This window comes from Salvia miltiorrhiza, chromosome 7 (genome assembly GCF_028751815.1).
Source record: "Salvia miltiorrhiza cultivar Shanhuang (shh) chromosome 7, IMPLAD_Smil_shh, whole genome shotgun sequence".
In the NCBI taxonomy this organism is placed as follows: domain Eukaryota; kingdom Viridiplantae; phylum Streptophyta; class Magnoliopsida; order Lamiales; family Lamiaceae; genus Salvia; species Salvia miltiorrhiza.
The window spans coordinates 5,340,882-5,368,829 of record NC_080393.1 but is presented as its reverse complement, the minus strand read 5'-3'; the positions used below and the strand labels follow the sequence as shown (position 1 = coordinate 5,368,829).

The following is a 27,948-nucleotide window of genomic DNA, read 5'->3' as shown; positions in this document are numbered from 1 at the left end:
ACTTGAGAAAATTATTTATATAAATTTTTAGAAAATCTGAAATGGGAATAATAATTAAAAGAGTAACTATGGGTTTAAATAAATTATGCCCACTACTTAAAAGAATTAACTGAATTAGAAGCCCAATTCATTTAATAAAATTAAGACCCAAAATAAAGCCCATTCCTAAGCCCATCTTCTAACCTTAACATAAATCACACAGCACCACACCTCACGCATCAGTTCACACCTCCTCTCCCACTCAGCCGCTCACTCTCTCTCGCTCTCTGCGCCCTCCTGCCGCCGCCACCGGACGGCAGCGCCGTCCCCGGAGGCCGGCGGCTCTGCCTCCCCCTGTCCTCTCCTCAACCTCTCTCCATCTTGCCTCATCTCCTTCTCTCTTCTCACACCCAACGCCACCGCGCGCCCCCTTCTCCGGTGAAACCTCCGCCAGCCGTCGCCTGCTCCTGCCCCTGTCCTCGCCGCACTAGCCGCAACCGCGGCCGCGCCTTCTCCGGCGACCCTTCGTCGCCTGCCAGCACCACCACCCTGACCCTCTTTCTTCCCAGCCTTCCTCTCTCCCCCAACCTCTCTCTCCGTCGCGGCCAGACAGCCATCTGACGCCGGTCCCCTGCTCCGGCGAGCAGCCAGCAGCTGCCGCCTCTACTCCCGCCGTCAACAGCGCAGCTGTAGCGCCGCTGGGACAGCAGCACCGCAGCAGCCACCAGACGCCCTCTCTTCCTCTTCTAAACCCTATGCCCCAAAACCTCTTCAACTTCTTCTATTTTCTATTCCAAGTTTTCTAATTTCCTTTTTCCATGTAATTAACAAGATTTATTCCATCTGTTTTCTTATAAAAAAATAGATAATAGATTTGATGATGTGTATGCATGTTTTGGATTTGAAGAATGAGATTTATCGTAGAAAGTCTGGTTTTGGCATGAATTGGAAAAAAATAATTGATGTATGAAATATGATTGCATAATCTCTGCACAAAATATGGGATATAGAAGTGAACTGGAGGAGAATGAAAATTTGCAGTAATAAAATTACCTTGTGCAGAGAAAAGAGCACAAATAATTTTAGGGTTTGCTGTGTTTTTGGTATGTTTCGAAAAATCAGATATAAAGGCCGATGCTTTAAATAAGAAAGTTTGATACTTGTTGGTCAAGAAAAATGATGTGGCCAAAGATGAGAGATAGAATTGTGGCTAGGGAGAATACACGTTTGCTTGGAAGGAAAATCTCAAAATTTAATCAGCAAGAGGAATTATGGGCTTGAAATATACTTTAGCCCAATCTAAATAAAATAAGGCCCATTGTAAAAAATTATGCAAATACTCATGTAGGTCCAATTGAAAATTTGAAATATTCAATTATGGCCCAAATGTAGAGAAATTATTGCCAATATATATATATGGCTCAATTATGCAAATATTTATTTAGGCCCAATTTTGAACATAAGAGTTTTTATTTGCTAAAGTTATAATTTATAACTTAAAATTATCTATTTAACTAGGGGCGCGACTAGACATATTCATAAATTCGACGCATAAATATATATATATATATTAATAACTCGAAACTATAATAATTTTCAAATAAAATTGCAAAGGGAATAAACGGTTTTGGGCTGTGACAGGAGAAATGGCTAATCCCATATGCATGGGAATAGGCATTCCATCGGGAATGGTGATTCCCATTACAAAAACAGTACCAGCCATAGGATTGGGAATGGATGCTGGAATCACCATTCCATTTCCATTCCATTCCTGCATACCAGTCATGCCCTAATAGGTTAACTGCATACAGATTTGCATCATGTCAGTCAGTGGCTTTCTTAGAGATGGAAAATTCCTTGGAGAAAGGATTAATTATAGTCCTGCAATTGCTAATATAACTATTCAATACGAGATAATTAACAAACTTTATGGCAAAATTTTGAAACAAATCCAATAAGTTTATACTTGCACAACACCAGAAAGATACAAAGAAACACCCTGCGAAGAGAAAATCACAGCTGAATATTACAACTCACTGATCACACCCAAGAAGGGCAAATCCCAAACATAAAATGAAGAAGAAACCAAAATGCAACAACATATATAACTTTATGTATATATGGAGCTTTCAAGCATCAGAATTTGCGTGGAGGTAAGCCTCAATAGCCTTGAACATGGCCATGGCCTTCTCTTTTCCTTCCTTAATCTTCTCCTCACTTATCTCGACATCGCCCTTGGTGTTGTAAATGCTTCTGTTCTTGCAGATGCTTCCTCCATCTTCAGTTGGAACGATCTTGATATGATAAGTGATGGATTCAATAACATCTGAGAGAGCATCACCTTCGATGATGCTGTAGGTGTGTGTCAAGTTCTCCTTGTCAATGGCCTCGACACGGTGCTTGACGCTCTTATACTGACTCCCTTCGCCAAAATGAATGATCTTGACGGTGCCAACGCCGCCATCCCCTTCCAAGATCTCGACATTCTTGATGGCCTGAGGCAGGATCTTGGGGATGAGGGTGTCGGCGTCGAGCACCATGGCTTTGAATATTCTTGCGGCTGGGATGGAGGAAGGGATCTCCATATCATAGGTGATAGCAACCATGGCTCTGATTTTTTAGCTTGAAATTGAAAGAAATATATATATATATGGAAAAGCAATGAAAGAGTATTTGTTTGTGTTTGTTTGAAATGTGATGGGAAATGTGGGAAGTGGAGTTGTTATTTATAGTGTAGAAAAGAAGGTTCTTTGCCTCGACTTTTTCAGAGGCTATACATTTTTAGCACGACTTAATTAATTAAGTCTACTCATTTAGAAAGATGGTATTTTTCCTATTAGGAGCATCGACCAATAGTTAGCACCTCTTCGTGGACTACTATATATGAAATTGATGATTCTATACATATAGATGAGGATTTGTCAATCTTCTACTCGCTCCGTCCACAATTTAAAGCCCTACTTACTCTTAAATTTTTGTCCACAATTTAAAGCCCTACTCTACTTTTTGTACTTTTTTACTGATCTTCTTTTCCTATATTTACTACCATTTGCCATTAATAGACCCACCTTAAAATATTTTTATCATTTTAATATTCTATATTTACTACACTTTATCACTAATGGACTCACTCACAACACGTCAACACCTTTATCACTTTAGTCAACTACCCTTATATTTTATCTACATCACTTTTTTCAATTTTTTTAGTCTCTGTGTCCAAACCAAAGTAAAGCTTTAAATTGTGGACGGAGAGAATATTTTATTACTATATTAATATTAGAATTATTTATGTGGACGGACGAAAATTACAAAACTTCAATATTGTATGGGTACAGAGGAAATAAGTAAAATTTATTTTCATGTTAAAAAGATGCAGAGAGCTACAAGACAAAAGAATAACAAGTGGATGAAGCTGACTGGTCTACAAAGGATGCTTGCTGCCTAGTGGATCACTTCACACTGTCGGAAATGTCATTAGTTAATGTTTTGAAGAAGAAAAAAGTTATACCCTCCTTCCCATATTATTAAAGTAAAAAGTAAAAATGCTCATTTTTATGAAATTATTATATTTATGCTCAAATTAATTAAATTATTCTTAATATCTCAATCAATATATTTGTAAGATAAAATAGGTTGTCGATCTCTAGTGAAATTATAGTCCAAACGACAACCTACTTTTCTGATCAGCAACCTACTTTTTCTTACACAATTATACATGGGTAAGAAAAATATAAAATTTTACACAAAAAACAATGTCATCCAAAGGCAATCTAGTACCTTTCACTCATAATTTTTTTTTTAAATGAGAATTTTTAATAGAAGTTATAAATGAGAACATTTTTACCCATGAACACTTATTATAATTAGTATATCACTTTTCATTTTAGCTGTTCTAAGTGGCTTATTTTATAAATGATAAAATTAATCTTGAAAATATGTGATTATAATATTTTTAATAAATTTATGTATTTTTTAGTTCACGTGTCTAAAAATAATAAGCCACTGATAATGGACCGATGAAAATATATACTTTAGTTTGACATCATGATATATATTTGCTTATAAGAATCGTATATACATTTGTTTGGTGTTATATCAAAAAATTCTTCATCACTTCCATATTTTAGGTGTACATTTTTATCACATGGAATATATATGCATGGAATAAAGTATAAAAGCTAAATGCAAACAAAATCTACCATTTTCATAGAGTAAACAACAGCCAGAGTCCACAAAGAGGTGCTAATATTCATCAATATACCACGTTTTTCTAGTACAAAAAACTATCTTTAATTCTCGACAGAAAGAATATCCTTAATTAATTATTCTTAATCACTTCACATCTTGCACCTAAACAATTCATCTAATTAATTTCAGCTTCACTTTTGCACTATAAATAGCATCCCTTCTTCCCACATTTCCCATCACATTTCAAACAAACACAAGCAAATACTCCTTCATTGCTTTTCCACATATTTCTTTCAAAATTCAAGCTCCAAAATCATAACCATGGTTGCCATCACCTATGATATGGAGATCCCTTCCTCCATCCCAGCTGCAAGGATGTTCAAGGCCATGGTGCTCGACGCCGACACCCTCATCCCTAAGATCATGCCTCAGGCCATCAAGAGCGTCGAGATCTTGGAAGGAGACGGCGGCGTTGGCACCGTCAAGATCATTCATTTTGGCGATGGGAGTCAGTTTAAGAGCGTTAAGCACCGTGTGGAGGCCATCGATAAGGAGAACTTGACACACACCTACAGCATCATTGAAGGTGATGCTCTCTCTGATGTTATCGAATCCATCACTTATCATATCAAGATCGTCCCAACTGAAGATGGAGGAAGCATCTGCAAGAACAGAAGCATTTACAACACCAAAGGCGACGTCGAGATCAGTGAGGAGAAGATCAAGGAAGGGAAAGAGAAGGCCATGGCTATGTTCAAGGCTATCGAGGCTTACCTCAACGCCAATCCCGACTGCTAGAAGCTGAAGAGCCTCTCAGTTTTCTCTTTTAATTTCTTTTTCTGTTCAAGTTTGCATTTGATGTATTGTAATTGAATAAGAAGATTAATTTTCTGCTATTTTTCTTGTAATTGTGGTGGTTTTTCTGAGTGAATGATGCTTGTGTAAGGATTGATAATAAGATGCGCGCTTAGTGATTCATAATTTTGTATGTGTCATCGTAAGTATTTATTTATTTATTATTATTACTATGAAAATTATTTTAATATGACATATGCTTAATTTTTATTTTCAAAAACTTATAATTTTAAATTTATATATCAACTTTTATTAATAATTAATAAAAAATGATAAAAAAAAATTACATACTTGATTAGATGAAATAAACTCTAACTAATAATAAAAAAATAAAATAAATTAAAACATACAAAATTGAAATTGAAAGACAAAAATATGAAAGAAATCACAAAAATCGTAAGTGAGACATCACGCACTAAAAAAAAATTCCACTAGTGACACGAGACTTGATAACTATTATGTGTGTCATAAAAATTAGTGATATTTGATGATGTAGCTAATCGCTAATATATAGTTACATTTTCAAGCGCCACTAATTTTATTGACACGAATATTAGCTACCAAATCTCATGTCATTAATAGAAACTTTTTTTGTAGTAACGTGGGCACCAAGTGTAATATATATACTCCGTGGTAAAAATCTTGATCTCAAAACTCATAAATGAATTTGTACAATGTTTATTAATTACTAATTCATAAGGGTTGGATCCAGTAAAAATACTATCTTTTGTAGAAAAAAAAAAGAGTGAGAATAATGAATAAATCAATAAAATTCATGAATAAGCTATTTATGATGCACGAGCCGTATTCAGTTAATATGGTGAAATTTTTGTACCTCCAACATTAGAACCTAGGTGAGAATGATTATTCGTACGTTACAAGCAACTTATTCAATTTGATTCATTCGTTAATTAAATATCTCACGATTAATTTCAATAAACACCAGTCCTAAAATTTGAATATTTCATCTTTGAAAATATATTTCCATTTATCACCATATTTAGCTATTTTCACCAGACAAATTCCCTAATTGATCATTTATATTGATATTATAATATGATTATTTAATTAAGCGAGTAAACTGGTCTTTTGTGGGTACCAACCGACTGGAATTTGCCAAACCGCAAATTGAACTGTATTGGAATTTTCTGCGTCGAACTATTTCTAAAATTTGGGGGCTTCAAAAGTAGGGATGGCAACGGGCCGGATCTGGACCGGGTCTGGCCAATACCAGATCCAGATCCGTTTGCATATACCAGATCCAGATCCGGATCCAGATCCGCGGATCTGAAAATTTTGGATCCAGATCCAGATCCGTCAGATCCGCGGGTCCGCGGGTCCAGATCCATGGATCTACTATTTTTTAATTAATTTAAAAAAAATTCAAAAAATCAACAAGTTTCGATAAATCCAATCTGAAATGGTTGAATCAAACAAACTCAATCAAAAATCATAATCTAATCTAACAAAATGGCTGCCAAATCAATGGCTGAAATGAACAAATTTAACGGCTGATATGAGTCAAATGACTGAATCTAACAAACTCAATCTCTCAAAAATGGCTGAAATCAACAATTTTTCTAACAAAATCTAACAATTTAATGGCTGCCAAATCAACAAATCTAACAATAAGTTTCAAATATAGTCTTAAATCTAACAATTTATTTAACAAAATGGCTAACTTTAGATTCTGAGCACTGTGGTGGACATCGACATCCGGCGACCGGTGCGTCGAGAGGTGGCTGTTATGGCGGCGGCCAATGGTGCGGCGCAACGGCGACCGGTGCGCCGACGAACTGCAGCCCACAGCACGCAGAGTCGTACACAGAGTCATAGATGGCGGCCGAACTGGAGTGCTCCGAGAAGTCCGAGAAGGTGGCCGGCGAGCTGGAGTGGTCCGAGAAGGTGGCGGCGGGCTGAAAAATAGAAAGAGGGGCGGCGGGCGAACAACGAACTGGAAGAGGATGGGCGTCAGGGCGTGTGCTGCTGCTGGAGAGGGAGACCGGACATGGGAGTGAGGCGACGATCGGCGAACTGGAGAGGCCGATAGAGAGATGGGGGTGATTGAGGCGGCGAGCGAGTGAGGGAGGGAGAGGAACCGAGAAAGGGGAAATTAGAATTAGAAACTAGGGTTTGGAAAGTTATTCTAATTTTTCTATTATTTTTATTTTTTAATATATATAATATTATTAATAAAATAAATATAAAAAATAAATAATATATTTAAAATAAAATCGGATCCACGGGTCGGATCTGGGTCGGATCCGGATCTCAAATTTCAAGATCCAGATCCAGATCCGTTTTAAAAAATGAGATCCAGATCCGGATCCAGATCCGCGGATCCAAAAAATTGAGATCCAGATCCGTAAAATCGGATCTGGATCCACGGATCTGGACCGGGTCCAGGATCCATTGCCATCCCTATTCAAAAGCGAATAGCAATCCTCTATCTTCTCTCTTTCATCTATTTTTTGTATTAACAATATTTTATTAGGTAAGTGTAGGTGCATCCGTGCATGCGTATTGGGTGAATAAACTATCAGTATGTGTGTTTCGAGTAATTTTCTCACACAAATGGTCGCTGAAAAAATAATAGTAGTAGAAGATAAATGCTCTTCGTATGAAAGAAAAGAGAAAGTTTTATTTTTTAAAATTAAAATCAAAGTATGTTTCATAATACCAAAAGATGTATTAATCCTAAAAATGAATCATATTTGAAAAAGAAACTATAATCTTTAAAAAAAAAAAACTTAAAATAGGCAAATAACTAATAAATTTTTTATAATGATAATGTCCCATATCAAAAAATTGCATTGAATAAATGTTATGCAGCGAGCTTGATTTAATAGTGATATTTTTTTTTTCAAATTTGTAGTAATTTATATATAACATTTAATTACTTATATATATATTATGTCTATGAGTAAGATATAAAGATGAAATATCCAAAGCATACAATTTGCGATAAAAGGTAATTAAACCGACATTTGTAAATTAAGACAATTAAAATATCATTTCACATAGCAAAAGTCGAATTCCACAAAGAGGTGCTAAATATTCATTAATTAATGAGTATTTTCTTCCAAAATAATCGACTTAATTAAATTAATTAAGCTACGTACAATGTGGTTGGCTCGCTCATGAGAAGTTCGTGCTTGAGTGATTATATTTCTTGTTTTTTTTTTCGACTTTGCATTTTCCAATAGCTAGCATGTATTTTTCATTGAATTCTTCTCGTGTTGTTTTTCTATATCAAAATTGTATGTTAACCGTCAACGTACTTAATTTTATTGAAACATAATGAAATGGTGTAAGTAGTCTATAGGTCAAAAAATGCTCCACCATGTCTCATAATGAAGTTCACGTAATATTATAAAAATATTATTGTTAAAATTAAAATTATTACTTAATAAGTAATATTTAGAGATTTTGACAAATAAAATCATGAACTAGTCCGATATTGTAATTTTAACTTGACTTTTGAAGTACGACAAATTAAATCACCACATTTTCAATTTTTGCAGTTCTATCTCCCCAATTTTTTTTCAGTCGCTGGAGTGCTGAATTGGAGCTTACGTGGATTAGTAAAGACGACATCGTTTTTGTGAAGCCTAAATGACGTAGATTCGTACAATTTCAATTAATTTTTTTTTTCTCAAATTATAAAGGGAATGTGTTGTATCTACACCTTAATTTTCAATATTCAACAATTTTATTACAAATAACGTCATAACATGAATATTATATGGTGAACTAATCCACTTAAACTTTAGGTCAATAATTTGGATAAAAAAAAATTAGGTGGATGAAATTGCAAAAGTTGATGCTCTGCCAATTAATTTGAATGCTCTGCCAATTGAGTTACATCCCCGACCTACAAAAATTAATAAGAAACAATTGGATGAACTATTTAAAGAAAAATGAGATGAAATTCTAGACGTGATTGACTATTATTGTACGAATTGGAGAAATGGACTCATGCATCTTGTTAAGTCATGCCCTTCACACAACCAATGTAAAAATGGGGAAAGTTCCTAGCATATGTAGCCAAATTGTATGATTAATTTAATCTAAGGAATCCGTACCAAACAATAATAAATTGTTACATCACAAATGATCGGCCCAAGACCTCATATTAAAACATACTACATACTACAAATTTCCTAATAATATTAATAATAAAATGATAAGTTCGTTGTGAAAGTTGATAAAAAAATAAATTAAAAATGAAATTTTCGCCCTTTAAATTTATTGTAAAATTTCACGATCTAAAGATGCAGTCGGTGGTAGTTAATGTATATATGAAGCTCTACAGAGAGCATGCGAAGACTTGTCAATATAGGAACGCCATTCACACTTGTTTCACACTCTCAACCAAAAGCATTTGACTCTCTTTTCAACTATTTTGGGCTACACAATCACACACAATTAAGTAGAGAGAAGTTTCGATTCTATGCTATAAATAGGGAGCTCAGCTTCTCTCATTTCTCCATCTCACTAAGCCACATTTACAAACCATTACACTAATCTTCCTTCTCACTCCTTCAATTCCCTCATTTTACTTCAACTAATCAATCATGGTTGCTATCACCTATGATATGGAGATCCCTTCCTCCATCCCAGCTGCAAGGATGTTCAAGGCCATGGTGCTCGACGCCGACACCCTCATCCCCAACATCCTGCCTCAGGCCATCAAGAACGTCGAGATCTTGGAAGGAGATGGCGGCGTTGGCACCGTCAAGATCATTCATTTTGGCGAAGGGAGTCAGTACAAGAGCGTCAAGCACCGTGTCGAGGCCATCGACAAGGAGAACTTAACACACACCTACAGCATCATCGAAGGTGATGCTCTCTCAGATGTAATCGAATCAATCACTTATCATATCAAGATCGTTCCAACTGAAGATGGAGGAAGCATCTGCAAGAACAGAAGCATTTACAACACCAAGGGCGATGTTGAGATTAGTGAGGAGAAGATCAAGGAAGGAAAAGAGAAGGCCATGGCCATGTTCAAGGCTATTGAGGCTTACCTCCACGCAAATTCTGATGCTTGAAAGATCCATACGTAAAGCTATATATGTTGTTGTATTTTGGTTTTTTCTTCATTTTATGTTTGGGATTTGCTCTTTTGGGGTGTGAGTGAGTTGTAATAAGTTGTGATTTTCTCTTATGAAGTGTGTTTCTTTGTATCTTTCTGGTCTTGTACAAGTATAAACTTGTTGGATTTGTTTCAAAATTTTGCCATAATTATCGTGTATTCAATAGTTATATTAGCAATAGCAAGACAATTTCTCCAAGGAATTTACCATGCATGATGCAAATCAGTATGCAATGAACAACACTATTAATCAGGGACGGAGCCAGGAATTAAGTTCAGGGGGGGCTGAATTTACTACGGGGGTTCGGGGGCGGTAGCCCCCGAGGAATTTTTTTTTGGGCTTCCATATATTTAAGGCATTTTTTAATTAAAATACGAGCATAATAATAATAATAATAATAATAATAACAAACAACATTTTCATAGATTATATAATTTCAATATATTACAAATTAGTTTCATTACATTACAATTTTTTTTTTGAACATTTCATATATTTTAGGCATTTTTTATTAAAAGAGCATAATCTAAATAACAAACATTTTTTTTTTTTGGGCATTTCATACATTTTCTATTAAAAGACAAGTATAATAATAATAGTAATAATAATAATGAACAATATTTTCATAAATTATATAGTTTTAAATGACACGATTATCCTTAAGTTAAGTATATATGAGTGAATATAACAAGCAAATCAATTTTTGTATAACCAAGTTTCACTATATTTTATTAAATGAATTTTGTTTAGTTCAACTTATTAAATTGGATTTTAAGTAGAAATTATATTGGGCTCGATCATAGAATGGGCCACTAAAAAAATTGTATACACATATATATTTAAATAAACATTTATATACATTTATATATTTATGCATATATATACATAGAAAAATTTAAATTTTTGAGGGGGGCGGTGGCCACTACCAGCCACCCCCTGTCTCCGTCAGGGGCGGAGCCAGGATTTTTTTTGGGGGGGGCTGAACTGTTACGGGGGTTCGGGGGCGGTAGCCCCCGAAAATTTTTTTTGAGGGCATTCAATACATTTTAGACATTTTTTACTAAAATACAAATATAATCATAATAATAACAACATTTTTATAGATAATATAGTTCAAAACATTTACTAAATTTTTTTTTGGGGCATTCAATACATTTTAGACATTTTTTACTAAAATACAAATATAATAATAATAATAATAACAACAACATTTTCATAGATAATATAGTTCAAAACATTTACTAAAAATTTTTTTGGGGGCATTCAATACATTTAGACATTTTTTACTAAAATACAAATATAATAATAATAATAATAATAACAACATTTTCATAGATAATATAGTTCAACATTTACTAAAAATTTTTTGGGGGCATTCAATACATTTAGACATTTTTTTACTAAAATACAAATATAATAATAATAATAACAACATTTTTAGACATATTATAAAAAAAAAAAATCGAAATTTGGGGGGGGCTCTAGCCCCCCCTAGCCCCGCCCCTGTTCCTTGCAAAGTGCATTGATTAATACACTAAAACTCAGAGTAATTTATTCTTAATTATGTTGTTAATTATACGTAACAGTGACACGAGAGTAATTTGCGTATTGTGGGAATCATATGTCGATGAACTCATAATATTTATTGAAAACAAGTCAAGTGAAGATAAAGAGTCAGTAATGATAGTTTTACAATTTGCTATGTTACAAACATTTAGAGGTTCAAATTTCATTAATCAGTGACTATATTAATATATTAATATTCAACTAAGTTAACTTTACAAAATTTAGCTCACAATTTAAATTTTATATTGGGTGTAACTAAAGTTTTCATAATGAAGATCTTTCGGACGTTGATTATTTGTAATGTATACAAATAATCAAATATTTGTCACAATTATGTGAAAATGTGATATTTTCGACGCTCAAAATCTGACATAGCATGTCAAAATCTGATAAGAAAATACATGCTTAAAAATGTACATAGTGTGATATTTTGCACGTGGTTCCGATACAATGACGTATTCAGTTTATGAAAATATCAACTTGAGACAAAGCTTATTATTTGGGATAAGACATCAATGACGCAGAAATACTTATTTGAAACGCTCAATAGAAGCCCAATGAATGTTATGAGATGTTTTGAGAGGGCTAACAAACCTTTTTAAGGTTTAGTGGTGGTTTTAGGAGGCGACTTTCAACGGATAGACACACTCATTTCAGGAAAAAATACGGGTAAAAAGTTTCCTATAACCATAATAATTATGAGTCCCTCTTAGTGTTTATTTTGCTATGACATTAAATAAGACTCAATGACAGTCTCTTTCAAAGGTAAGATTACCGATCGAAACTTAGGTTTAGTCATGGAGTGTATGATGAAAAATTTTCGATAGATTATGAGTAATAATAAATTTAATAATTTATTTAGACTTCGTAAGTTGAAGTCATTATTGATATTATTTAATTCATTTTTTTTTCAGTAACTAATTACAATTACAAATATCTAATTGAAGTAAATTTCAAATAAATGTTGTAGTTTCTCTTTTAAAATTTTGTGGGTCAATACTCTTCTTAGATACACATTTTAGAAGACAACTAATTTATACAAATTTCAAATAAATAGTACATTTTTTTATTTTGAAACTATTTTATTCAGTACTCTAATTTATGAATAAAAAATGGTATTAAATAATTTTATATTATCATATAATTAATTTATAATAATGAATCCCGTCGAATTTCGACGGGCTCCTTACTAGTTTATATATAATAATTAATTCCGGTCGAAATGCAACAAGCTAGTACAAATTTATACTCCCTCCGTCCCCAAAATAAGTTTCTCTTTGGGGACGGCACGGGTTTTAAGGAAAAATGGTAAAGTGTATTGATAGTGGAGAAAAATATGTTATAATTAGTATTGAGAGTGGTGAAAATGTGAAAAGGTGTTATAATTAGTATTGGGAGTGGTGAAAAAGTGAAAAGTAAGAATAAATAAAGTATTATTAGTGGTGGGGTAGTTGTCCAAAAATGGAAAGAAAGAAAGAGGAACTTATTTAGGGGACGTCCCAAAAAGGAAAAAGAGGAACTTATTTCAGGGACGGAGAGAGTAGCTTTATTTACATCCTACATAGAATCCTATTTTTAAAAGATGAAAGTTAAAAAGAATAAATCAATTTCCAAAAAGTAAATTTTGAATCCGTGAATTTGGATAGGTCCAAGAGACATAACGCAGCTGGGCTCTACCCATCACACCCTATCTCGAGCCCCCCAGGTGCGGCAATAGGGTAGGGCTCTTCGAGGGCCGGCTCGAGCCGTTCGATCGAGCCACACTGCACATGCTCTTTAAGGAATGAATAACAAAACATCATTTTCAAGGTGAAGCTGGATCATTAATGACTTTTCCTTTTTCCACATATAATTGAAGAGAGATAATGTTTGAATGGTCATCCACAACTTTACAATCATCATCTTCACACGCAAAAAAAAAAAGTTCACAAGCATTCTCTCTCTGCAAAACATGGATGGAGGAGGTGTGTCTGCTGCAGCCATTGAAATTCTGCTTCAAAGCCTTATCAATGTTTTCAAAGAAGAACACTCTCTACTTCGAGGTCTCGACGAAGATGCCCAACAGCTGCAAACGACTTTGGGAATCATTCAGGGTTACTTGAATGATGCGGAGAAGAAATCCATCACCCAAGATGCTGTCAAGATCTGGTTGAGGAAGCTTGAAGCGCTGGCCTTCGATGCTGATAATGTTGTGGATGAACTCAGCTATCATCTTCTCCACAAAGAAGTCAACAAAATGAAGACACGCAAGGATAAGGTACTATCATGCTTCTCATCCTTTAATCACATCTCACGCCCACGAAATATGGCTCTTAGAATCAAACAAATCAATACGAGTTTTGAGAATATGAACAAAAGGGCAACCGAGCTCGGCCTTCAGAGCATAGTGGTGAATGCACCTGCTGCTGCTGCTCTGAATGCTTCCTTTGAGACTGATTCATTCTCTCTTGATCCAATCTTTATCGGAAGAGATGATGATGTGCCTAAACTAGTTGAGATGCTCACCCACACCCGCTCAGAGGAACGGATCTTCTCCATCATTGCTCTTGTCGGAATGGGAGGTATGGGGAAAACTACGTTGACTAGGAAAGTCTTCAATCATGAGAAGATGAAGACTCGATTCGGATCACGGCTTTGGGTTCATGTTTCTCAGACTTTTGATCCAATTCTTCTTTTCAAGAAAATACTTTTCAAGATGGCTAAAAACACTGCAGATGGAGATGGAGTTGAGAGCAGAGATGATGATATCCTGGAAACTAGAAAGACTATTGATGGAGTTGAGAGCAGAGAAGATATTCTTGAAAAGCTACAAGTAACTCTCAAGACTAAAACTTATCTTCTTGTTCTTGATGATATATGGAATGAAGATGTTCCGACATGGGAAGGCTTTATAAATTCCATATCGGGAGTAACTTCTACTAAAGGAAATGGCATCATCATCACTACCAGGAATGAGAAGGTTGCTTCAATTGTGAACCCACTTGACATTCATATGTTAAAAGGCTTATCAGATGAAGATTGCTGGTCCATAATCAAAGCTAAAACTTTTGTTGAAAATGGAGATCAAGTACCATCAGGATTGGAGATGATTGGAAAAAAGATTGCTGAAAGATGTAAAGGTCTGCCCTTAGCTGCCAATGTTGTCGGGGGAGTGCTTCGCCGTAAATCTCAAAAAGAGTGGCTCGATGTCGAACAGAGATGGCTTACGGATGTTGATGGAGATAACATCTCGAAAATTTTGAGATTGAGCTTTGATAATTTGTCTTCACCGTCACTCAAGAAGTGCTTCACATACTGTTCAATTTTCCCAAAAGGTGACAGAATTGTGAAGCAGAAGCTGATCGAACAATGGATGGCAGAAGGTTTTCTTCAGCCTAATCGAAGAGATGATATGGAGTCTGTGGGCGAGATGTTCTTTAATATGCTTCTACAAAACTCTTTGTTGCAAGTTGCAGGGAGAGATGATATTGGAAATGTGGAGAGTTGTGTGATGCACGATCTTGTGCATGATCTCGCATCTTCTGTTTTGGGTTCTTCTAGTAATGCAGATGGCTGCAACCAAATCAGATACATCACTCTTCAAGGGTCAAAGCCTGTGCCAAAACAAGTGGCAAAACATTTGCGTACATTGTTCTTGGAAGGTGATGAAATTCCGGGTAACTTGGAAAGTCTGCATGTTCTTACTCTTAAGCGTTATGGAGTTCAAGAGTTGCCCAATTCAGTTAGGAAGATGATACATTTGAGAAATCTTGATATTTCAAATACGGGAATTAAGAATTTGCCAGACTGGATTAGTGAATTCCATCACTTGCAAACATTAAGAGCCGAGAGGTGGGATTGGGAAGTATCCAAATTGGTTCTGCCAAGTACGTTAAAGTACTTGATTAACTTAAGGCATCTCTATATCGATGATGATGTGAAGTTGCCTGCGGAGATTGGGAGATTAAGTTGTCTCCAAACACTAAGGCACTTTAAAGTGGGTGACAACAAGGGCTATCAAATTGAAGAGCTCGGAAGTTTGAAGAATCTCAAAGGACAACTAGTGATTAGTAGTTTGGAAAAGGTGCAGGGCAAAGAAGAGGCAGAGAAAGCAAAGATATTTGAGAAGCTAAACTTATTTGATTTGGGGTTTGAATGGGATGAGGATAGAGAAGGTGAAAGAAATGTTGATGAGAGTGTGTTGGAAGGCCTGCAACCTCATGCAAATGCCAATCTGAAGAAGTTAGGGATTTATGGATTCAAAGGCAAAAGATTTCCAGAATGGATTGAGAAGATGGCAGTACGGGATGGGCCTCAAGCCTCTTGGGTACCACTTGAAAACTTGATTCAGATAACACTCGAGAGGTGCTCAGAATGTGAGGAAATCCCACAGCTGGAGCACTTGCCAAATCTCAAATCTCTTTCTTTGATAGGATTGGAGAAGGTGAGGTTCATAAATTCTTCATTCAATAATTTATCATCCCTCAAAATAGGAGACTTGGAGGGATTGGAATGTCTGCCAGATTGGTTATTCTATAAGAATCAGAATCTATCAGAGTTGGAGATATGGAAATGCCCCAGGTTGAGAGAATTACCAGATGGACTGGACACCCTCAATTCTCTGGAGAAGTTGACTATTTATGAATGTCGAAATGTGAAGTCAATAGGGAATCCAAGTGGCAGAGAAGGACAATCACAAGGAATCCTTCGTCAGCTCACGATCGAAGGGTGCGAAGGGTTGATGGTTTTGCCACGTCAAATGCTAGAGTCATGGGCGCCAACAATCGAGCGTCTCCGCTTGAGGGGATTAAGCAGCCTAAAGAATCTGCCGATGGTAATTGACTGCCTCGCTAAAGCGGTGAGTCTCGGAGATTTGACAATTGTTGATGTTCCTAAATTGTTCATGTCTACTGATAGTGTCAAGAGTTTGGGTTTAGGGTGCTTACAGTCGTTAGTGATAGATGTGAGTTGGGAGTGGTCAATGGAGAGTAGTGTTGGCATTAAACAGACTGTGGATGCCTTATTGCAAGGATGCTGCAACTCACTTACTTCCTTGGTCTTAAGAGGGGTGGAAAATTGGGAGTGGTTACCAGAATCAATTCAACATCTCACAGCTCTTGATTGTTTAGTGTTAGATAATTTAGGGGTAGAAGAATTGCCTGAATGGTTGGGGAACCTTCCATCTCTACGGTGGTTATATCTAAATAGTTGCAACAAGTTGAGGCGTCTGCCCTCTTGCTGGGGGGATGCATTGAAGTTCTTAATTATCAAAGATTGTGGGGAATTAGGCATTGATCCTATTCCTGCAGAGTGGCACAACAACTTTCCCAATCTCACCGTCTGGGTTGACGGCCGCGAAATTAAACCTTGCAGCAAGTAAGTTTCATTTTTCTTTCGTTGTTTAGGTTATTTTTTTTACAAGTTTAATTTTACTTGAATCCGTGAAATTTAAAATTAATTATGTAAAAATGAAACTTAAAAAATAAATATGAATGTCATATCAATCTTCTTTTTTTATCGTGTTTTTCTTAATGATGTGATGCTTAATTAATTAATTATTAATTATTTATATTAAATTTAGATGATTGCTTATTATTTTACTATAATTTTATAATTTTGAAATAATATCCAATAATTGGTTCAAAAATATATTAAAGTAATAAATGTTACTATGAATGAAATAAAACATAAATTTATACTCATTTTTTTTTATTAAAATCATTCTTTTTGACGCACGTCATCTCCTCTGCTATTCTTATAAAAATGTGTTTTCTTCTCAATTTTTTTATTTATAATATCCTTATTTTAAATCTTAAGATTAATCAAAAAATTGTAATAATATTTTCTTTCTATAATATATATTGTTTAAATCCTACTCCCTCCGTCCCAATAAGCTTGTCCCCTTTCTTTTGGGCACGGAGATTAAGGAGAGTTGTATTAGAGGATAAATTGTATGATCCACATGTTTAATTATATTATTAATTGATTTAAGTATGGTTAACAAAGCAATAACTAATTCTTCAATCAAAGGTGCTGCCACTCTCAACTCCGGCAAGCCGGCGCCGGCGCCGGCGCCGACGCGTCCTTCCCTTACACACCATTATTCCAACAACCAACAGATAAATTTAACACACATCATTTCCCCTAAATTGAAGAAGTGTTTATAGAAATTCAAGAAATTAAAGAAACACACCATTTCTGTAAACCCCAACCCCCAAATTGCTAACCCTCATTTCTACAGGTGGCGGCGGCGGTGGCTCCGGCCGTTCAGCCGAAGAAGATGAAGCAGGAAAGGCGGCGACACGGCGGCGCGGGAAAGGGAGAACATGGCGCGCTGGCCGTGGAGGTGGGAGAAGGGTGAAGGCGGCGCATGGGTGGAGGCGAGAGGGCGAAGGAGCTCGATTAGGGTGAAGGCGGCGCATGGGTGAAGGCGGCGCATGGGTGGAGGGGAGAGGGCGAAGGTGCATTGAGGCTCCTCTACAGTGCCGATTAGGGTTCCGTCGACCTCTCATGGGCTTTTCACCACAGCGGTTTTACAGATCTCCCCTTCCTTGGCTTAGATCTGGGCACAGTGGCGCGATGGAGAAGATGAAGCATGAGGGGTGACGACGGCGCGACGGCACGGCGTGGGCCATGTCCGTGAGTGTCAGAGAGAGATAGAGAAGATAGAACAGAAGCGTCGGCCGTGGTGTTGAGGCGGCGGCCGTGAGGACGGAGGAGAGGCGGCGGCCGTGAATTTCAGGCAAAGAGAGAGAGTCCAGAGAGTGGGTAGGAGAGAGGGGTTTAGAGAGAGAGAGCTATGAAAGAGATGTGTGTTAATTAGGAGAGAGATAGAATGCTAAATATTTTTTAATTATTACCAAAAAAGGAAATGGGACAAGATTATTGGGACAACCCAAAAAGGAAAGTGGGACAAGATTATTGGGACGGAGGGAGTATATTTTTACTTTGGTCATATGTACTAGAATATAGCCTTGTTTATTGTGCTATCATAATATATTGATATTGATTGATTTGATATATATTAACTAAGATTCTGTATTGTATTGTTCAGAACTTCAACAATATTGAGTCGATGCTTCCGCAAGAGAAATTGAAGCTAATGATTGTCCATTTGCAGACTTGCTTTCTTCATCTACACATCTTTGTTTTACTATTTGTCAATTTTTATTTATGCTTTGGTGTTTTCTTCCCATAGCTTTTGAGAATGCAAACTACAAAGATCATGTCTTAATTTTTAGCATTGTTTCTGTTTTCTATCTTTTGAGGAAACAGAAGCCGTTGAAATAGCTTTCATTTTAATAGACACTAGTGTGTAATTCGTCGAATTTCGACGGAAAACTTTGTACATTCTTTTTCATTATAGTATATAAAATGATTTTTATATAAATTATTTTTAAATTTTAATTTTATTTGACTAAAATGAATTGCTAGTACAATTCAAGCTATAAGAATTTTAACAATTTTCATCAGTTATATGTTAATTTTTTGTTGAGAATTAAAATAGATTATCTTTTTATATGAATCTTTATCTGATGAAATAATATAAAAAGTTGATGTGAAGTTGGGGATTTTATAAAAATAAGAAAAAAGAAATATTTAGGTAAATTTAACATAGGATATGATGAAGGATTGACACATCGAATTTTTCGTTAATCGAATATAGGAAAGCCATCTTTATATGAGCATCGTCTCATCCGAGCCTTACAAGACTTTTGAGCAGCATCTTGTCTGTAGCCTGAAATATCACATTTGACTTATGTACGTTGAACTTATGATTATTATCTTATCTGAAACTTGTTATATGAGATTTTGCTTATGAGTATCATCTCATCTTCAACTTGAAAGACAAAACTTGACTTGTGAGTATACTCGTCAAGTATGAGCGAATTTCTTGTAGTGGTAGCATCTCATTCGGAGTTCGTACGACCATAACTGACTTGTGAGCATCATTTCGTGTGGAGCTTGAAGACTATAACTAACTTGTGAGCATCGTCTCGTCTATAGTTCGATGGATCGGAGCTGAGTTCTAAGCATCACTCAGTTGGAGCTTGTATGACCGAAGCTGAGTGCTAAGAATTATCTCATTTGAAGCTTCAAAGGTCGGAATTAAGTTATAAGCATCATTTCGTTTGGAGCTTGACAAACCACTTCTAATTTGTGAGCATCATATTGTTTAGAACAATATACTCGTAAGACAAAAACTGACTTATGAGCATCATCTCGTGTGTGGAGCTTGAAAGACTATAACAGACTTGTAATCATCATCTCGTCTATAATTTGATTGATCAGAACTGAGTTATAAGTTATTTTGCAACGTTGAATAAATAAAAAAACTTATGCAAGCATATCAAGATAAATTAGTTTTAAATATATTAAGCCAAATTTTACTATATTTTAATTTATTTTATATATTAAAATATTAGTATGTAGAAAATCATCTTATGTTTAACAGACAATTAGATTTTTCATGTTTTTCAATGCTAGTAGTAGTATTGTGGTAAATTAACTCGTCATTCTTTTAAAAATTGAATTAGATAACTAACATTTAGAGTTTCCACATTTACGTCAAAATAAATTACCCTCGAACCTACTTCAAATAATTGAAATTTCAATTTGGTTATTGGTTAATCCAGTTAAACAAAGTAACATATTTAGTTCTAAAAAAATCAATAATAATTAATTCGTATTGTAGTTGGTTGATTTGATTGTATAATAAATAACAAAACTTAATTATTTGATCTATTTTAAATATAACTATTTATTGGCCAACTAAACATCTTCTTTACAATAAGATAATTTAATTAATTAGTTGGCCAAATAAATAGTAGTTATTTTTTAATCAAAATTTTAATTTAATTTGACTAATAATAATTCAACCAATAACTAAGTTTGTCAAACAATAGAAGTCCATATATTAGAACAATGAACTAATAAATTTAATTTTTCTTACGTATAAATTTTAATATGCTTATCATTGATAGAATAGACTTACAAATATTGATTTGCTTTACGTAAACTTATATACTATGTGAGATTTAAATTGCAACATTTTATCTGATTAGAAGATTACAAAATATATTATTCAATTTACATTTTTATTTTGTAAAGCTTTATGAAAAAAAAAAGATATGGTATTCAAAATTTGTTTAATAAAAATTGCATGAACACATACTTTCATTTAGGTTGTGAACTGAAAAATGTACAATAAATCAATATGAGATTGAGTCAGAGAATTTTTTAGGACAATAACTTATGTTGATTTGGAAATTAGGACAATAACTTTCGGATTTGTAAAAATAGGACACTAATTTGTTTTAGAGTAAAATATGACACTAATTAATAAACGTTGTAAAAATAGGACATTTATCGGCCGATAATTGGCCGAAAAATGTCCTGTGGATGCAACACTTATTAATTAGTGTCCTATTTTACTCTAAAAAAAATTAGTGTCCTATTTTTACAAGTCCGAAAGTTATTGTCCTAATTTCCAAATCAATCTAAGTTACTGTCCTAAAAAACCCTTCAACTCATATGAGATTCAAATTACATCATTCTATTGTTATAAATCAAATTCTATATAGATTTTACATTTGCTAAAATATAGTAAAGCCAAATGTTGATTATAGAATTAATAATATAAATAACATAAGAAGAATGCAATTTATTACGTCATTATTTTAATATATCGACTCACATTATTCAATAAATTTATATTGACCAAAGTAAAATTAGATAAATTAAATTAATTTTTAATAAGACTATAACTATTTATTTGGCCAACTAAAAGTTAATTAACCAAATTAAATTGACGCTGCAAATATATAAAGGATGTCATACTACACACAAGTATTTATATAGAATTAATAAATATAAATAACATAAGAAAAATCAAATTTATTATTTTAATATATAGAATCACATTATTCAATAAATATAAGTATTGGCCAAAGTAATATTACATTATTTTTTAATAAGAATATAATTATTATTTGGCCAACTAAAAGTTAATTGATCAAATTAAATTGATGGTGCAAATATATAAAGGATGAGATATTACACAAGTATTTATATAGTTTTTAATCAAGATGGAGTTTGATTAAAAATCAATGTGGGATAACATATATGACTTATGAAAAAAATGAGAATGAAGGAGAATAGAGATTTTCGAAAATAATATATGGTGCCTTACTTTTTGTTCCAACCATTAATTACATTGCATTATATAAACATTTGACTTTCTATGATAAATTTGAAGAAAATATTTATTGATATTAAATGTATAAAAAGTAATGGTTATGATTATATTTTTTTTATATTTGTTTTGGATTTAAGAGCTATGAAATGAATGATTTAGAAAATTAGAAATCTAAGCATTCTAGAGTGCCACCTATGATATAGAATGGTTGTGGGCTCTTCAACATGTAATCCTTTGATATATTAATAGAAGATAGATAGATTCAGCTGGAATCTGGATGGCATGAAATGAAACATGATAGTTTTTTATTATTATTATTATTATTTAAAGGAAAACATGATAGATTAATAATGAAATACTCCCTCCGTCCCACAATTAATGGCCCGTTTCTTTTCGGCACGGGAATTAAGGAGTGTTGAATTAAGGAGAAAAGTTGTAGGGACCACATGTTTAATTTATTGTTAATTAGTTTTAAACTATCACCATCACCATCACCATTGCTGCAATACCAACACCCAAACCCAACCCTTCCTCCGGCAACAGCCACCACCACCGCCACCTAAATCCCTCCACCATCGAAACCATCTCCCACCGTTTCTCCAAATTCTACACAAAGAAAACCCAAATCCCTAAAACCAAGAAAACCCCAAAATGCAGAGGGTGAGAGAGATGAGAGGCGGAGGAGATCGAAATTAGAGACGGAGGAAATCGGAGGCGGTGGAGACGGAGGTGGAGGCGGAGGCGGAGGCGGTGGATGCAAAGGGTGGAGATCTCACTATTCTCAAGCAGAATCCGCCCCAAATTGCCTCAAGCAGAATCGATCTCCGATTTGCCGAGAACAGTGGAGGAGCGACGAGGTTAGTGGTGGAGGAGACCGAATTTGGGAGCCTAGGGCTCGGCAGCGGCGGCGGCTCTGCCGTCGTTTCGTTCAGAGCAGGGGAGAGTAGATGAGAGGGTAGAGATGGGGGCGGCTGTTGTGGCTTTGCTGCAGCCGCCGGAAACCAGTAGCGCCGCGAGCAACACCAATTTCCGGCGAGCAACACCAGTAGCGTCGCGAGCTCGAGATGGAGAGATCTGAGGCTGCGGGCACGAAGCCAAATCCAACGGATGTCGCCGCTTCGTCAGCCGAGTCCGGCGAGATGACGCCGGCGTGCACGGCGAAAGAGTGTATAAGAGAGAGGAGGCAACAAAAAAAGAGAGTACAGAGAGAGAGAGGAAGCAGCGTGAAGAAGAAGAGCAAAAAAGAGAGTAGAGAGAGAGAGAGGAGCCGTTCAAAATTAGGGTTTAGATGGAATTAAAAATTTTAATTAAGTCTTAATTATTACCCAAAATAGAAACAGGCCATTATTTGTGGGACAACCAAAAAAGGAAAACAGGCCATTATTTATGGGACGGAGGGAGTAGAATATATGTAAGAAGTTTGTAATGTATATAGGGCCGCTCCAATGAGACCCCCTAATTTTAGTGAGATCTAGGACACGATCTGGTGTGTTTATTTTATTAATCCTATGGCTGATATTGTATCTGGAGGGAGAATTTTTTTCGCATGGTTCGAATCCTGGAGGGAGCATAATATTTTAAATTTTGTTATTAATTGTATATACTGCATTGTTCATCAGTATATATGTCTTATTCATTAACAATTTTTTAAATTTTGTTTTTCATCAGTATATACATCTTATTCGTTAGGAATACGTTTTGTTCATTAGTATTATGTGTCTTATTCATTATCCTAGTGTTTCACGAAAAATAGGGGGTCTCACTGGAGCGTGCCCCTATATATATATAGGGAGAGGTTCAAGAAAGAACCATAAATAAAAAAAGAACGGAGAACCATTTTCAGCCATTCGATCATCAAGATCTACGGTGGATGCATCACCTTGTTGGATGAATATAGAACCTGGGTTCGAATCCTGAAGGGAGCATTTTTTTTAGTGCATTAATTTTAACAGCGAATGCATTAATTTTTACAGTGAATGCATTAGATTTGATGGTTCTCCCGTTCTCACAAATAATGTAGTTCTCAATGGAGACCACTTTCCTATATAGAGAATGAAGACCAAATCAGAGTTATTGATCTCACCAAAATCAATGAATCAGATTCATCCGAATTCTTCAAGTTTAGGAAATCCCGTAAATTCCTCATTTTCCAATTCTGGGAACCAACGAACATTATTATGAACTTACGAACATTATTATGAACTTACGAAAATAAGTCGTAGGTGGTTAATGCCCAAGATCTCAGGTTCTGGTTAAATTTATTTATTTATTTATATAAATTATCCAAATAAAAAAATTAAGTAGATTATAAATTTTTCCAATTTTCAGTCATAAACTAATTATGAGATCAAAATTTGTACTATATAAAAAATATAATTAACTAACCGCATCGTGAGGTCTCTTAGACAGAAGAATTTTCCGAATCGAATTGTATAAAATAGGATTATGTACCAAAAACATCTTTAAACATTTTTGTGAAAACCACCACAATACCAAGAAAAAGTCACAGAAGGAACTTTTTATTCAATTACGATACATCAAATGCAAGCTTGAACAGAAAAAAAGAAATGAAAAAACTGAAAATCATGCACGTAAGTATTTTAGCTTCTAGCAGTCGGGATTGGCGTGGAGGTAAGCCTCAATGGCCTTGAACATAGCCATGGCCTTCTCTTTCCCCTCCTTTATCTTCTCCTCACTGATCTCGACGTCTCCTTTGGTGTTGTAAATGCTTCTGTTCTTGCAGATGCTTCCTCCATCTTCAGTTGGAACGATCTTGATATGATAAGTGATGGATTCAATAACATCTGATAGAGCATCACCTTCAATGATGCTGTAGGTGTGTGTCAAGTTCTCCTTATCGATGGCCTCGACACGGTGCTTAACGCTCTTAAACTGACTCCCATCGCCAAAATGAATGATCTTGACGGTGCCAACGCCGCCGTCTCCTTCCAAGATCTCGACGCTCTTGATGGCCTGAGGCATGATCTTGGGGATGAGGGTGTCGGCGTCGAGAACTACGGCCTTGAACATCTTTGCAGCTGGGATGGAGGAAAGGATCTCCATATCATAGGTGATGGCAACCATGGTTATGATTTTGGAGCTTGAAATTGAAAGAAATATGTGGAAAAACAATGAAGGAGTGTTTGCTTGTGTTTGTTTGAAATGTGATGGGAAATGTGGGAAGTGGAGATGCTATTTATAGCGTGAAAAGGAGGGTTCTTTAGCTCTACCACATTTTAATTTAACGGAACTTGATTATTTAAGAATGATATAGCACATATTTGTGGACATTCTTTTTATATAGTAAAATGATCATTGCGCTTTGCGTCTACCACAATTATTATTTTATTTTTTTTGGTCGAACCGCAATTATTATTGTACCCTACTAATTTTTATATTTTATTTCGTTTGTATGCATTACATGTGAAAATTGAAGTTAATCTAGTCAATTGATATTAATACCTGTATACAATTGGAGTAGGACTGATGATATGCAAGAATTAGATGGTGACTTCTACATTCATTACTGATTCTATGAAGGATGCTATTTTTTTAGTAGATGAAATTCTAGATGAGGTTGACTAATTGCAAAACTTAAACCAAATGCAAAAGCAAAAGATACTTAGGAGTATGAATTGAGACCAAATATGGCAAGGATGGTTGAAAACAATGATAATAAGTGGATGGGCCTACAAAAATTAATAAGAAAAAATTGGATCAACTATTTAAAAAAAATTAAAGAAAAAATAGACGAAATTGTAGATGAGATCGACTATTGTACGAATTAAAGGAATGGCTCATCTTGTTAAGTCATGCCCTTCACACAACAATTAATGTAAACATGGAGAAAGTTCCAAGCATATGTAGCCAAGTTGTATGATTAATTTACTATAAGGAATCCGTACCAAACAATAATAATTTTTAATTTACATTATGAAAATAGTTTTTAATTATTTGATTCCTTCAATAAGAGGCCTAAAAACTCAAAGGAGATGAAGACGAAAGATATAGTTGGTGGTAGTTAAAAAAAAAAAGCTAATAATATATGAAGCTCGCATTCGCAATGCGGTGCATGAGAAGACTAGTCAATATAGGAACGCCATGCACCCTTGTTTCACACTCTCAACCAAAAGCACTTGGCTTACTCTTTTCAACCATTTTGGGCTACACACACACACACACACACACAATTATGTAGAGAAGGTTCGGTTCTATGCTATAAGTAGGGAGCTCAGCTTCTCTCATTTCTCCATCTCACTAAGCCACATTTACAACCATTACACTAATCTTCCTTCTCACTCCTTCAATTCCCTCATTTTACTTCAACTAATCAATCATGGTTGCCATCACCTATGATATGGAGATCCCTTCCTCCATCCCAGCTGCAAGGATGTTCAAGGCCATGGTGCTCGACGCCGACACCCTCATCCCCAACATCCTGCCTCAGGCCATCAAGAACGTCGAGATCTTGGAAGGAGATGGCGGCGTTGGCACCGTCAAGATCATTCATTTTGGCGAAGGGAGTCAGTATAAGAGCGTCAAGCACCGTGTCGAGGCCATTGACAAGGAGAACTTGACACACACCTACAGCATCATTGAAGGTGATGCTCTCTCAGATGTTATTGAATCCATCACTTATCATATCAAGATCGTCCCAACTGAAGATGGAGGAAGCATCTGCAAGAACAGAAGCATTTACAACACCAAGGGCGATGTCGAGATAAGTGAGGAGAAGATCAAGGAAGGAAAAGAGAAGGCCATGGCCATGTTCAAGGCTATTGAGGCTTACCTCAACGCAAATTCTGATGCTTGAAAGCTCCATGCGTAAAGTTATATATGTTGTTGTATTTCGGTTTCTTGTTCATTTTATGTTTGGGATTTGCTCTTTTTGGATGTGTGTGCGTTGTAATCAGTTGTGATTTCCTCTTCAAAGTGTGTTTCTTTGTATAAATTAAACTTTTTGGATAATTTGTTTCAAAATTTTGCCAAAGATTTTTTCAATTATGATACGTTAGAGGTGCTCGCGGAGGACGTTGCTTAATATATGATACGTCTTTGGTTTCAAAAAAAAAAAAAAAACTATCGAAAGGAGAACTGTTCGTTGCTATATATATATATATACACCTTATATATTTTTGCATTCGTCTACTTTAATAAATGCAGTTTCTACAAAGTTGGACTAGAAAAATACGATAGTCATGTGCATGACTTAATATAATAGGCTGATATAAATTCTTTATCTACACGTCGTTTCTTTCATCCCTTTATTTTCTAACAATATTTTATTAGGTAAGCAGAATACCGTTATTCAATGTAGGTGCATCCGTATTGGGTGCAAAAACATTATTAGAATGTGTGTGCTTCGAGTAATTTTCATTCTCACAAAGGTCGCTGAGGAAAGAATACGGGACGACAGAAGTAGAAAACAAACGCTCTATGTATGAAAAATAAGATATAGTTTTACTTTTAGAATTTAAAATCAAAGTATGTTACCAAAACATGTGTTTCTAATCCTATAAACGAATCCTATTTGAAAAAGAAACTGTAATCTTTTTTTTTTAAATTAAGAAACTATAATCTTTTTTTTTTTACTTTTTAAGAAACTATAATCTTAAAACCATAAAAACATAAAACACTTAAAATAGACAAAATAACTAATTAAAATAATAAATTAATTGATAATCTGGAGCAATATGTCCCATGCATATAAAAAAATTGCATTGAATAAATGTTATGCAACGAGCTTGATCTAATAGTGCAAAAACTTTATCCTTAATATTTTTTTCAAATTTATAGTAATTGATACTACCTTTGTCCACCAACAGTATAACACAATTACTCGATTAGGCGTCCACAAAGAGTAGCATTTTCTTTTTTGTGACATGACTCCACTATCTCAATTCAACCACAATCACTCATTTCTACTTTCTACATATCTACCAACTATTTTCTTAAAATTCGTGTCCACCAAAAGTGCTACACTCTTAATGGACGGAGGTAGTATATACTATGTCTATAAATATACAAAGGTTATGGAGAGGGTTAAGCTAAAAACAACTTTTAGGAGCATTTACTTATGGG

At 35.0% G+C, this 27,948-nt stretch overlaps 6 protein-coding genes across 6 annotated transcripts; 4 read left to right on the top strand and 2 right to left on the bottom strand.

The window, feature by feature from the left end:
* Positions 1–1,917: 1,917 nt before the first annotated feature.
* On the bottom strand, positions 1,918–2,673 carry LOC130991913 (major allergen Pru ar 1-like). The gene has a single exon (XM_057916366.1). It carries the CDS (start codon positions 2,583–2,585, stop codon positions 2,109–2,111), a length of 477 nt encoding a protein of 158 aa, XP_057772349.1. The 5' UTR covers positions 2,586–2,673; the 3' UTR covers positions 1,918–2,108.
* Positions 2,674–4,339: 1,666 nt separating this feature from the next.
* On the top strand, positions 4,340–5,151 carry LOC130991909 (major allergen Pru ar 1-like). Its single transcript, XM_057916362.1, has one exon. It carries the CDS (start codon positions 4,492–4,494, stop codon positions 4,966–4,968), a length of 477 nt encoding a protein of 158 aa, XP_057772345.1. The 5' UTR covers positions 4,340–4,491; the 3' UTR covers positions 4,969–5,151.
* Positions 5,152–9,454: 4,303 nt separating this feature from the next.
* On the top strand, positions 9,455–10,261 carry LOC130991910 (major allergen Pru ar 1-like). Its single transcript, XM_057916363.1, has one exon. The coding sequence runs from the start codon at positions 9,603–9,605 to the stop codon at positions 10,077–10,079; it is 477 nt and encodes a 158-aa protein (XP_057772346.1). The 5' UTR covers positions 9,455–9,602; the 3' UTR covers positions 10,080–10,261.
* Positions 10,262–13,359: 3,098 nt separating this feature from the next.
* On the top strand, positions 13,360–19,059 carry LOC130991761 (putative disease resistance protein RGA1). The gene is made up of 2 exons (XM_057916143.1): positions 13,360–17,045; positions 18,724–19,059. Exons 1-2 carry the CDS (start codon positions 13,564–13,566, stop codon positions 18,764–18,766), a joined length of 3,525 nt encoding a protein of 1,174 aa, XP_057772126.1. The 5' UTR covers positions 13,360–13,563; the 3' UTR covers positions 18,767–19,059.
* A 5,222-nt stretch (positions 19,060–24,281) lies between these two features.
* On the bottom strand, positions 24,282–25,133 carry LOC130991912 (major allergen Pru ar 1-like). The gene has a single exon (XM_057916365.1). It carries the CDS (start codon positions 24,949–24,951, stop codon positions 24,475–24,477), a length of 477 nt encoding a protein of 158 aa, XP_057772348.1. The 5' UTR covers positions 24,952–25,133; the 3' UTR covers positions 24,282–24,474.
* Positions 25,134–26,104: 971 nt separating this feature from the next.
* LOC130991911 (major allergen Pru ar 1-like) lies at positions 26,105–26,818 on the top strand. The gene has a single exon (XM_057916364.1). It carries the CDS (start codon positions 26,204–26,206, stop codon positions 26,678–26,680), a length of 477 nt encoding a protein of 158 aa, XP_057772347.1. The 5' UTR covers positions 26,105–26,203; the 3' UTR covers positions 26,681–26,818.
* Positions 26,819–27,948: the final 1,130 nt, after the last annotated feature.

Coding starts and splice junctions, on each gene's coding strand:
- LOC130991913 (XM_057916366.1), bottom strand. CDS start 2,585: ATGGTTGCTATCACCTATGATATGGAGATCCCTTCCTCCATCCCAGCC.
- LOC130991909 (XM_057916362.1), top strand. CDS start 4,492: ATGGTTGCCATCACCTATGATATGGAGATCCCTTCCTCCATCCCAGCT.
- LOC130991910 (XM_057916363.1), top strand. CDS start 9,603: ATGGTTGCTATCACCTATGATATGGAGATCCCTTCCTCCATCCCAGCT.
- LOC130991761 (XM_057916143.1), top strand. CDS start 13,564: ATGGTCATCCACAACTTTACAATCATCATCTTCACACGCAAAAAAAAA. Junction 17,046..18,723: donor GAAATTAAACCTTGCAGCAA/GTAAGTTTCATT, acceptor TGTATTGTTCAG/AACTTCAACAATATTGAGTC.
- LOC130991912 (XM_057916365.1), bottom strand. CDS start 24,951: ATGGTTGCCATCACCTATGATATGGAGATCCTTTCCTCCATCCCAGCT.
- LOC130991911 (XM_057916364.1), top strand. CDS start 26,204: ATGGTTGCCATCACCTATGATATGGAGATCCCTTCCTCCATCCCAGCT.